Raw genomic sequence first — 12500 nt, forward strand, 5'->3', positions numbered from 1 at the left:
TTGTGTATTATTTGCGTGTGTATGTTTGTTGTGCATGTGTATGTGTGTGTGGTGTGTGCGTGTGTGTGTGTGTTGTGTTTTATGTTGTTGTGTGTGTGCTTGTGTGTGTGTGTTGTGTGGTGTGTGTGTGTATGCGTGTTTAGCTCAGAGATACTGTCTGTCCTGTACAAAAGGAGACGGGTGCGTAGGTAAACGCTCCAGTGCTTTCAGCAGTTTGACGTGTCTCACTCTCTCTCTCTCCTTCACTCTCTCCCCTTCTCTCTCTCTCTCTCTCTCCTTCTCATCTCCTCTCTCTCTCTCTCTCTTCCTTCACTCTCTCCCCCTCTCGCTCTCTCTCCCCCCCCTCTCTCTCTTCTCTCTCTCCTTCTCTCTCCTCTCCTCTCTCTCCTTCTCTCTCTGATATAAACAAAAGAGCTACTTCTGTACAACAACCTGGAGGAGTAAACATGCTGTAGGCACACACACACACACACACCACACACACACACAAAGAGAGAGAGAGAGAGAGAGAGAGAGAGAGAGAGAGAGAGAGATAGAGAGAGAGAGAGAAAAATAGATGACGATGAATAGATGACGATGAAACGGAATGCTAACACCCCCAACTAGCTGGAGCGTATGCAGAGAGATTCGCCTTGATCACCCGCGTAGCCCCAGAGGTGAGTGTGGGCGGTGGGCTGTGGGCAGCCAGCAGCAGCAGCAGCATAACGTACCAACCCAATGTGTGGAACGGCGGTGCTAACGCTAACTAACTCCCTAAAGTAGCAGGTTTCTGGACCTATTTAAAGCTAAGCTACGCTAAAGCTAAACGGTATAGCCGTATAGGCTATGAGCTAGCTCAGTCGTGGCGGCTAGATGCTAGCGATAATGAGTCTTATAGGACACGGTGGTTAGCGTGTTAGCGGTGAGTTAACTCTTGACTGGGCTGTGGCTGTCTGTGGTGCGCCGTGGTGCTGGGTTGTAATGTAGGCTACGGTGGAGTGGAGGAGTAACCCCCCCTCAGGGAGTGAGTGGTGCCAATGTGGGCGGCAGCTGTGTGCACCGTGAAAGATGAGCTACTCTGCTCTCCTTCTCCTCTCCTCTCCTTCTCCTCTCCTCTCCTCTCCTTCTCCTTCTCCTTCTCCTCTCCTCTCCTCTCCTTCTCCTCTCCTCTCCTCTCCTCTCCTCTCCTCTCCTCTCCTCTCCTCTCCTCTCCTCACCTCTCTCTCTCCTCTCCTCTCCTCTCCTCTCCTCTCCTCTCCTCTCCTCTCCTCTCCTCTCCTGCCTACAGTGATATACGGAGAGGGAGAGAGAGGGGGGGGGAGGGAGAGAGAGAGAGAGAGAGAGAGAGGGGGGGGAGAGGGGAAGAGAGAGGGGGGAGAGAGAGAGAGAGAGGGAGGGGGAGAGAGGGGAAGAGAAAGAGGGGAGGAGAGAGAGAGCGGGGAGAGAGAGAGAGGGGGGAGAGAGGGAGAGAGAGAGGGGGGGGTAGAGAGAGAGAAAGAGGGGGGAGAGAGAGATAGAGAGAGAAAGAGGGGGGAGAGAGAGAGAGAGAGGATAGAGAGAGACTGCAAGCATTCACATTATATTCCGCTGATTACAATAGAGAGGAGGAGAGGGAGAAGAGAAAACAGGAAATAAGAGAGGAGAGGAGAGAGTGGGATGAGAGGAGGACATAATGCAGTGTATATATAGATGTGCATTTAGCAGACACATTCACATAGAGCCACATCCAGCACACTGATGTGTACATGTGTTGTATATGTGGTCCCAACAGCTAACCAACCCACTACCTGAGCCACAGGACCATGAGAATGTCAAATGTCTGTGTGGGTGTGTGTGTGTGTGTGTGTGTGTGTGTGTGTGTGTCTCACTATCTCCTATGATGCCCAGTATTGCCAGGTCTATGTGTGTGTGTATGTGTATGTGTGTGTGTGTGTGTCTGTGTGTGTGTGTGTGTCTGTCTCACTATCTCGTATGATGCCCAGTATAGCAAGGTCTATGTGTGTATGTGTGTGTGTGTGTGTGTGTGTCTCACCATCTCTTATGATGCCCAGTATAGCCAGGTCTATGTGTGTGTGTGTGTGTCTCACCATCTCCTATGATGCCCAGTATAGCCAGGTCTATGTGTGTGTGTGTGTGTGTGTGTGTGTGTGTGTCTCACCATCTCCTATGATGCCCAGTATAGCCAGGTCTATGTATGTGTGTGTCTCACCATCTCCTATGATGCCCAGTATAGCCAGATCTACGTGGCGTTTCCAGTGCGAGCCTTTCTGCAGAGCGATGCCGTAGCCCGTGGTGGCGAAGATGTACCCGCTGCCGATGGTCACCAGCTTACAGCCGTCGTCCCGGCCGGCCATGTAGTTGAGCACGGCCGCGTCGTAGATGAAGGCGTCCAGCTTCCTGCAGAAGGAACGCCGCCACAGACACGTCAGATCAGCGCGTTCCAACTCGGCGGGAACGACGCGCGAAACTAGCCTGCCTCCTACACAGAAAACCTCATCCTGACGTGATTCTGAAAATGGAAGGATACTGGGTGGTAGAACGCACTATCTATCTAGGAGGAGTCATGAAAGGAGGGTCTTGAAATTTGATAGAGTGCAAAGGTATCACTTTAATTTTTTTACTTACTTGGTCAAATGACCCCACCCGTGGCTTTTCTAGTGTTAATGACCCCACCCGTGGCTGTTGTCGTGTCAATGACCCCATCCGTGGCTGTTCTAGTGTTAATGACCGCACCCGTGGCTGTTCTAGTGTTAATGACCCCACCCGTGGCTGTTCTAGTGTTAATGACCATACCCGTGGCTGTTCTAGTGTTAATGACCCCACCCACGGCTGTTCTAGTGTTAATGACCCCACCCACGGCTGTTCTAGTGTTAATGACCCCACCCGTGGCTGTTCTAGTGTTAATGACCATACCCGTGGCTGTTCTAGTGTTAATGACCCCACCCACGGCTGTTCTAGTGTTAATGACCCCACCCGTGGCTGTTCTAGTGTTAATGACCCCACCCGTGGCTGTTCTAGTGTTAATGACCCCACCCACGGCTGTTCTAGTGTTAATGACCCTACCCACGACTGTTCTAGTGTTAATGACCCCACCCGTGGCTGTTCTAGTGTTAATAACCCCACCCGTGGCTGTTCTAGTGTTAATGACCCCACCCGTGGCTGTTCTAGTGTTAATGACCCCACCCACGGCTGTTCTAGTGTTAATGACCCTACCCACGACTGTTCTAGTGTTAATGACCCCACCCGTGGCTGTTCTAGTGTTAATAACCCCACCCGTGGCTGTTCTAGTGTTAATAACCCCACCCGTGGCTGTTCTAGTGTTAATAACCCCACCCATTCTATTAAGCCAATAGAAAGGCCGTCGAAAAACGGACGGCACATAGCTGTTGGTTTTACTTAAAATCAATCATCTCCCGCAGCGCTCCCGCCCAACCCCCCAGGTGCTTACACACACACACACACACACACACACACACTCACACACGCCGCATGTTTCTGACTCAGAGCTACGCCTTGCAAACCGTGTGATCCACTGAAACAGAATAATAACACAAATTAGAATGACGGGTAAATCCACTCCCACCAACAGGCTTGGTTTGACTTGTTATTCCAGGCTTACGTGCGCTGTGCACAATAGCCTGGGGACAAGGTTATTATGTTCTCCTCTACCTGTAGGCTCTCGCCACACCCCTACACAGTTAAGCTACAGCTTTGGACGTTAAGCAGCACTGGATTCCTCCCGGCAGCCCAGCTGTAGGATTGGGAGTCAGTAACGATTGTAAAAATCTATCTTTCGTCAATAAACGTCACACGACAACAAGTACAATTTGTTCAATAAAACGACTTTGCTGCTCTAGGAAGAGAGGATAAAGTGCTACGTGGTTTTCTGACCAGCAAGTAACCATTTTATAACTAGCATGTAGCAACAATGTAACCAGTATCAAACCAGTATGTCACCAACATGTACTGTTACCAGTGTCTAAGCATTACGTAACATCTACGTAACCGAAGCAATTCAACCAGAATCTATCCACACCCAACCAAAATGGGACTATTACGTAACCAGAATCTAACTGATATGTAACCAGGATAATAAGACATAGGTTGTACCCAGTCTTGAGGATGACCAGTAAATCTCCCCATAAAGGGTCACCAGTATGGTAAACCCAGTGTTACAGGACTATACAGTACAGCGTACCCTAGTCTTGGCAGTGGCCAGTATGTATCATATCAGAGCAACATAGTGTCACTAGTATGGTAGTGTATACTCTTCCTGCTACGACTGGTGGATTGATGATTCACTTGCTTAGTATTCAAATGTATTGATTGTAAGTCACTTTGGATTAAGGCGTCTGCTAAATGCCAAAAATGTAAATGTAATGATGTATCCAGGGACGACAGGGTGGTGAAAGGGCCTAAAATCCCCTGGACCTTTGGACCACAAACTGTCTTCCTGGATGGTGTTTTCCTCCCCACATATCTACACAGCCCCCCCCCCAGGACATGTTCAAAGTGAAAGAAAAAAAAGGCAATTTTTAAAAATGTTATGTAAAAACAGAGAAGACCTGTGTGAAAAAGTAAATACCCCCTGGCTGTGGCTCTTTTAAAATATGCTGGAATGCAAACATTTCTCCAACAATTTACGCAATAGTTTGAATTGAGTCTCTTCAGTGCAATGTTATTAGTTCAAACCTTTTTTCAAAGTTGACAGACAGAGAGAGAGAGAGGGGGGGGGGGGGTAATTTAAATAATTCATAAATGATTGTTTGAAAATATGTCCTTATATGACCATTCTGCTGTTGACTGATCAACTTTCTCATAGGATGTTTTGAGCTGTGGCAGCCTATGGGCCCTATTATGCACTTCATAAGTCTTAAGCAATAAGACGAGGCGGTAGATCGAAACTTAGATCTACCGCCTCGTCTTATTGCTTAAGACTTATGAAGTGCATAATAGGGCCCATAATGTGACAGCAGCTGGTGGAAGGGGAAACAGGTCGGCAACCGACCAAATGTTCGACTTTTATTCTTAAAAATGTAAATAGATTGGACTGGAAAATTGAAGCTCATTCGTGGGTGGTGACTTCATTTATTTCCAATCACATTTAAAGGAGCACTGATTCAAAACACATTGTTTTACTGTAAACGTTGTTGAAAATCAATGACACAACTCGCTAGTCAAGCCCGAAATATTTCAATGCAATGAATTCGGTGAGTTCAATTTTTCTGAATAAACCCATAAAACCAATAAACCATTTCACCAGCTGCTGTCACATATGAATAGCCTACTTACTTATGGTTCATCACATCAAATGCTCATTAAAGAACAGGCTTTATCATACTTGTTGGACATTGTGCTGAGTGAAATAGCCTACGATGAGAATCAGATAAAAACCCCTTTCTTGTTAGATAGCTGGGAAGTCATTCATCTGACACGCCCACGCAGGCTCATCCCAACGTCAAGACAAATCGCAAAATTTGGGGAGCGTGCCATTCCAAAACCAGCAGTGTTTGTCAGTGAACGAGCAGCACAGAGAAGGACAATGGAGATTACAGCAAATCTCTGAAATCTCTTAGTTAAATTGTTAGATTAGGTTTAGAAACCATAGACCGTAGAATGCCTCATTGCCAATTTGGTTTTCAAAGTGTGCCTCGGAGAGCAGTTCAGTTTTTATATCCTATCTTTTTCTATTATATATATCGCTTATTTTCTCATCAGAAATGGCCGAATCATGACACGGGCAGAACGCCAGACTGTCTCTCAGTAATGGAACATCGAAGGACGTTTATGCTCTAAAATAGAGTGGTGATGTTGTCTAGAGTCATAGGTACTGAAGCTTATGGTGATTGGTTGCCAATTTGTTATAGAGCCGATCCACAGTTCTAGATAAGATCTACAGTTCTAGATAAGATCTACAGTTCTAGATAAGATCTACAGTTCTAGATAAGATCTACAGTTCTAGATAGAGATCTACAGTTCTAGATAAGATCTACAGTTCTAGATAAGATCTACAGTTCTAGATAAGATCTACAGTTCTAGATAGAGATCCACAGTTCTAGATAAGATCTACAGTTCTAGATAAGATCTACAGTTCTAGATAAGATCTACAGTTCAAGATAAGATCTACAGTTCTAGATAGTCACATCTGTCTGAAGTCACAGAAAGTGCAGATAGTGTTGTGGTGCCACGGTGGTGTCAGCTACTGTTCCCTTGTCGGAATGTCTCCCTGATCTGACACACTGTGTGCTTTAAAAAATGAATCTAATGAAAATTATTCTAAAATAACGATGATAGTGGCTTACTGGTATGACTCTTGGTCCTCCAAAGCAGTTTCATGATGACTAATTGCGGTTTTTGAAGACACCATGAATATTAATGTTGCATTACTCAACCTTTGCGATTCTGATTAGTTACTACTTCTAGTGATGGTTGTCAATTTTATTCATCACATTTTTGTAAATATTATAGCAGTGATTTTGATATTCTCAAGCACTTCAGATCGGCTGTATGAGTATAATTATGTATTCAGAATATGCATATATTTCATCGATTCATCTGCAAGATGTTGCTGATGCTTGCAAAATACATTATTTATACATATAAAATTCAGGTCCAGATGGTATTAAGTTGACAGATTATGATAGCATCCATAAATGTTTTAAATAATTAATGTAAAAATATTCTTCGAATTGCATGAAACCACTTGGAATGCAATGGTGACATGTACTTCTAAGTTAGCCCCATCATCAATTACGTTTTGCCTTATTTAAAACAATAAATAGAGGGAGAACACTATCTGGTAGGGAACACTATAGGTGGAACACTATTTGGCAAGGGAACACTATAGTTGGAACGCTATCTGGCAAGGGGACGATAGGGGGAACACTATCTGGAAGGGAACACTATAGGGGGAACACTATCTGGCAAGGGAACACTATAGGGGGAACACTATCTGGCAAGGGAACACTATAGGGGGAACACTATCTGGCAAGGGAACACTATAGGGGGAACACTATCTGGAAGGGAACACTATAGGGGGAACACTATCTGGCAAGGGAACACTATAGGGGGAACACTATCTGGCAAGGGCCTGTCGTAGGGCCCCTGATTTGAATAGGAATCAATTCCACAGTCTGTTGATCAGGCTGTCACACTACACACTGAGGAAACGGAGAGGAACCAAACGGCTCAGGAACGCGGGCCCGGGGCCTGGAGAGACTTAAACACATTTATTAAGTTGAAAGGCGGAGAGAGAGAAACGCACAGTCGATGACAACATAATCCCAGTCACTCTCCAAAATGAGTCTATTGGAACCTAATGGCCGAAAGGAATCCCTTTAATGAAACAACATCAATTCAAGTCGAGTGATACAGCAAAAAAAAAGGGGCTGAATATGTGTTTCTTTGGGTTTTGACTTGAAAGCATTTCCGTTTAGTGCATTTCCAGCACGTGATGTTATGGGTTTCGCTGGGTAGCAGCAGGGACTGGCGAGCCTATCAGGATCAAGAGGAAAGGTAGAGATATGCTGAGTTGGTAGTGACAGAGTAATCCACACAGTGTGTCATTGATTCAGATTCAAATCAGGGACCCGATGAAGACAAATGTGACAGGGCATGGTTAAAAAGTCCTCAACTAGGGCAAAATCTTTTTTCTGTTTTTTCCGGATTATGAAAGGGTAGATTGTAAGCTTTAAAATGATGTGTCATACATTGAAATCTGAAACAAGTTGAAGAAGTCATGGATATTTGAATGTTGATACCCCCTGAACCACTGTACTGAGATATCCAGCCTCAAAAGTCTTGTTTGTTTTTCACAGAGGTAATGGGTGGGAACAATAGCTGGTTAACTCCACCCTAATCACTCCCTCAAGACAACCACACCCTCAAGACAACCACTCCCCCATTACACTACCTGTCATTACCTACCTGTCATCTGTCAGTGGGGTTGTCAGCTAACCAAAATTGCAGGGCTGACACGTTTAAATAGCTGAATAATAATAATAATAATAATAATAATAATAATAATAATAATTCAAGATTCATGATTTTTTATTGCCATGTGTGCAAAAAGTTTATTACGTCCCATTACAAGTACAAGAGAGTAAAATTCATGGCAATGGAAAACATTTGGCAAGATACAATTGAGCAATACAATAATAGAATGGTAAAAAATAATAATGTTGTCCGTGTGCATGCATTTATCATTATAGTCCATAAAGCATCTAGTGGGACTTCGGCGTAGTTCCTTCCCATCCCATCTGGGCATCAAAGCTGTAATAAAAAAAGAAGACAGTACATTTAAAATGATTGCCCACTGTTACCAACACCACTTTTATGAAATAGCCTACTACTATCTTCATAAAATAGAATTGCTTATACAATGACAATGACAAATACCTGAAGTGCTGGTGACTCTCATCAAGGTGCCATCTCTCAGAACCTCTCACCTCCTCATTCTGTAACACAAATTTCAGGTCAGAGGTGTGGACACTTCTCTAGTGTAGGTTTTCCATAGACTCAGTGTACTGTACTGAAGTAGGCTAGTGAAATCATTTCAATTCACAGTATTATTCTCAGGATGCCTGGAACACACAAATGTCATCTGGCACCAGATACAAACGGCCAAGAAGGAGAAGAAAGACCTGCATGTGGTTTTCTTAGATCTTGCCAATGCCTTCGGGTCAGTGCCTCATGAGATTTTGTGGACAGCGTTCAACTTCTTCCAAGTCCCAGAGGGCATCACAAGGCTGGTCAAAGCCTACTTCCAGGACCTCCAGTTCTGTGTTACAGCACAAGCCAGTACAACTGCTTGGCAGCACCTCGAGATAGGCATAATGGCGGGCTGCACCATCTCTCCACTAGGGTTTACCATGGCAATGGAGCTCATTATTCGAGCATCCCGATGGGTTGTTGGAGGGGAACGGTTGAAGAGCGGGCTGCGTCTTCCACCAATCAGGGCGTACATGGATGACATGACGACAATAACAACAACAAACGCATGCACCAAACGCCTGCTGGATAAACTCCAGGGAAACATCAAATGGGCACGAATGGAGATTAAACCCAGTAAGTCCCGCAGTATCTCCATTGTCAAAGGCAAGCTCGCCAATGAGAGGTTCCACGTCAACAACGAGCCAATACCAACAGTTCTGGAGAAGCCCATCAAAAGCCTTGGCCGCTGGTATAGCGCAGAACTCAAAGACTCGAAGCAGGTGGAGCAACTCAAGCAGGATACAATCTGTGGCCTCAAGCAGATCAACAACACTGCTCTCCCTGGGAAGCTGAAACTGTGGTGCTTTCAGTTTGGACTGCTGCCCCGTCTCATGTGGCCAATTTCCATCTACGAGGTCACACTATCCCATGCCAACCGGCTGGAGAGACTGGTGAATGCACAAGTGAGGAAGTGGCTTGGACTGCCGAGAGGCCTTAGCAGCATAGGCCTGTATGGCAACGGAGCCCTCTCCCTACCAATCTCAAGCCTGGTGGAGGAGTACAAATGTGCCAAATCAAGGCTGGAAATGACTCTCACAGAATCCCGGGATCCATTCGTCAGAGGTGCTGCTCCAATCCTAGCAACGGGGAGGAAATGGAAGCCATCTGCAGCAGTTGCGGTGGCAAAGACCGCCCTCAGACACCGGGATATAGTGGGGCATGTCCAACATGGCAGAGGGGGCCTTGGCTTGGAAACAACAACACCCACATGGCAAAAGGCTACTCCAACCGAACGGCGGAAGATGGTGGGTGAGGAGGTGCGCCACCAGGAGGAAGCAGCCAGGTGCGCCAAGGCAGTCTCCCAAGCCCAGCAAGGCCGCTGGATGAAGTGGGAGAGCGTGGAGAGGAGGAAAATCACGTGGAACGAGCTGTGGAGCATGGAGTCTAATAGGCTAAGTTTCATCATCAGAGCCACGTATGATGTCCTGCCCTCTCCTACCAACCTACATCTCTGGTATGGAGAGGACCCAGCCTGTCTCCAGTGTGCAGCCCCAGCAACCCTCAAACACATCTTGGTGGGTTGCAAGACCAGTCTAACTCAAGGAAGATACACCTGGCGCCACAACCAAGTGCTAAAGTGCTTGGCTGCCGAACTTGAGCACAAGAGGGTAACCACCAACGCCATGCCTCTAAATGCCCAGACTACCTTTCCACGGAAAACAACCTTCATCCGGGAAGGGGAGAAACAGCGGACCAAGCCATCACCTCCAGACTCAGGCCCACTGAACGCAGCCCGGGATTGGGAAATGCGGGTAGACCTCAGCCAGAGGCTCACCTTCCCACCCGAAATTGCAGCGACCAACCTGCGCCCAGACCTAGTCCTCTGGTCCAAGTCCTGCCGGCGTGTCTTCATCGTAGAACTGACGGTCCCATGGGAGGAGGCCATCGATGAGGCATTCGAACGGAAGAGGCTGCGGTATGCCAACTTAGCAGTCGAAGCAGAGGGGCGGGGCTGGAACGTGAAGGTGTGGCCAGTGGAGGTGGGCTGCAGAGGCTTTGTAGCCAGCTCCACCACAAGGCTCCTGAGGGCAGTAGGGATCAGAGGACAGGCCCAACGGAAGGCAATCAGAGAACTGTCCACTGCAGCAGAACGGAGCAGTCACTGGCTGTGGCTGAAACGTAGGGACCCAACATGGGCTCCCAAATGACCACGTGGTGCCACCGTGCGACACACACCCAGGCCTGATCAGCCTGTGGTGGGCCAACCTCGGCAGAGGGTGTCTTGTGATAACTGGCCGAAACACCCAATGAGGTCGGGGACCACAACTGAAGATGTGTCGTACTGGTGGCACCAGGTGATCATTGCCAAATTCCACTCCACCCAAGAGGACATCTCCAACTCCACTCAATTGTTGTGCTGAATATTTAGGGATTTTAACAACCAGTCCTATTAAGAATCCATACAGCAAATCTACATATCAATGAATTAATCATTATTTTTGATTCCACATAACATTACCAGGGTTTTTCCTGTCTCAAAATGAGGCGGAGGTGGTACCAGTGGTGTTTGACATCGGGGGGGACCCATGAAGCGGGGCTGTCTGGGGGTCCTTAAATGAGCATCAAACACTTAATTTCTTGATTCTGGTGAATTGATATGCACCAATTTGTGACCTTTCTGCATCAACTTATGGTGGAAATGTCATTATTTATGTAAAGGAAAACACAATATTCAGGCACCAGATGACCAATCAAAATATAATGTAATATAATGCAATATAAGGCTCTCAGGCATTCTGTACTTTCAAATATGTATTCTCCTTGAGCAGTCAATATCAACTATCAGCTATTTCGCTAGCAAAAACGAAAGCTAACTTATTTGCGAAACAGCGGCCCCGCCACCACGTCGGCGCAGTGCCACAATTGCAGTTAGAAATGACAGAAATCCACCGTAGAAAATACGACCTTCAGAGTTTTGTCGAGAGCTGGAGGCGGCTAGAAATATGACGGAGGCGGCCGCCTCAAAATTCTCTTTGCATGAAAAACCCTGATTACCGTTCATTACAAAAGCATTTACTTTTTCTATAATCTATTACATCTCTAACAAAGCTAGCTAGCTAGCTAACACTTGTTTGGCTAGCTGGTACACACAAACACACTAAAATGGTGCATGAAACATACTGTACAGTATGTTGCATGTTTAGTAGGTCTGCAACAAATGTATTTATTCATTATGTTTTATCTTTGACAACGTATTTCTTCCTCCCACCATCTCATTAGTTTTGTAGAGGGGTGGCATAATTGTGGTGAGCAGTTTCAGTGGTCTGATAACTGATGCTAACAACGGCGCTATCTACCTTACTCACAAAACAACAAATAACTGTTTGGCTATCCTAAGTAAATAACACAAAATCCTAGTATACAACACATGTAACTCACTAAAACTTACCCAAGAACACAGCAGAAGGTCTGTCTGCAGACGACTGTCCCATGAAAGTGAACTGATGTGGAGATCAATGTCTGAAATCCTGTTGTCTTCTTGTCATCGTCAGATTCTGAGTTCGGAGTTCCCGTTATGTATAGTCCAATATGAAGGAGTTCATTAATTGCCCACTGTCGATATTTCTACCGGCTTCAGAAATTCGGTTTATAGCATTAGCTAGAGCGTCCGCATCCATCTTGTAAATTTGTCAACAGATCCAGACGCACACACATGGCTACTTAAATACAGCTGGAGTGGGCGTGGCTACACACACACTGCCACACTAAAACGAATAATACCCCCCACCCGACTTTGCTAACTAAATGTAGGTATTTAGTGAATGTAAAACTGTTGGATATGATATCGAGTGGGTTCTTCATCGCTTCGTTTGTCGTCCTATGCCAAAAACCGGAAAACACATTTGTTCACAACAAGACTTGTTTGGCTCGATTGTGAGCTTTTACAATTGCCGAGATGGGGACCTATTAATCAAACCCTGTCACAAATATATTCGGAATTATTCGGAAATCACGCAAGCTAATCATCCTTGTGCTCAGGTGGACTTAACTTATCTGATTGAATAAGTTGGCGAAGACGAGGTTGGTTT

The 12500-nt window shown here is 45.9% G+C and overlaps 1 protein-coding gene across 1 annotated transcript in view; it reads right to left on the reverse strand.

The window, feature by feature from the left end:
- LOC308150114 (glutamate receptor ionotropic, NMDA 2A-like) overlaps positions 1–12500 on the reverse strand; it is a gene marked incomplete at both ends in the record, with an annotated part of 113609 nt that overhangs the window by 14109 nt on the left and 87000 nt on the right. The window contains 2 exons of the mRNA XM_080522979.1: positions 1756–1766; positions 2138–2376. Of these exons, the coding sequence (XP_080379105.1) occupies positions 1756–1766; positions 2138–2376 (250 nt within the window). The remainder of the gene's footprint in view (positions 1–1755; positions 1767–2137; positions 2377–12500) is intronic.

This window comes from Nansenia antarctica (genome assembly GCF_963989245.1).
Source record: "Nansenia antarctica genome assembly, chromosome: 2".
In the NCBI taxonomy this organism is placed as follows: Eukaryota; Metazoa; Chordata; class Actinopteri; order Argentiniformes; family Microstomatidae; genus Nansenia; species Nansenia antarctica.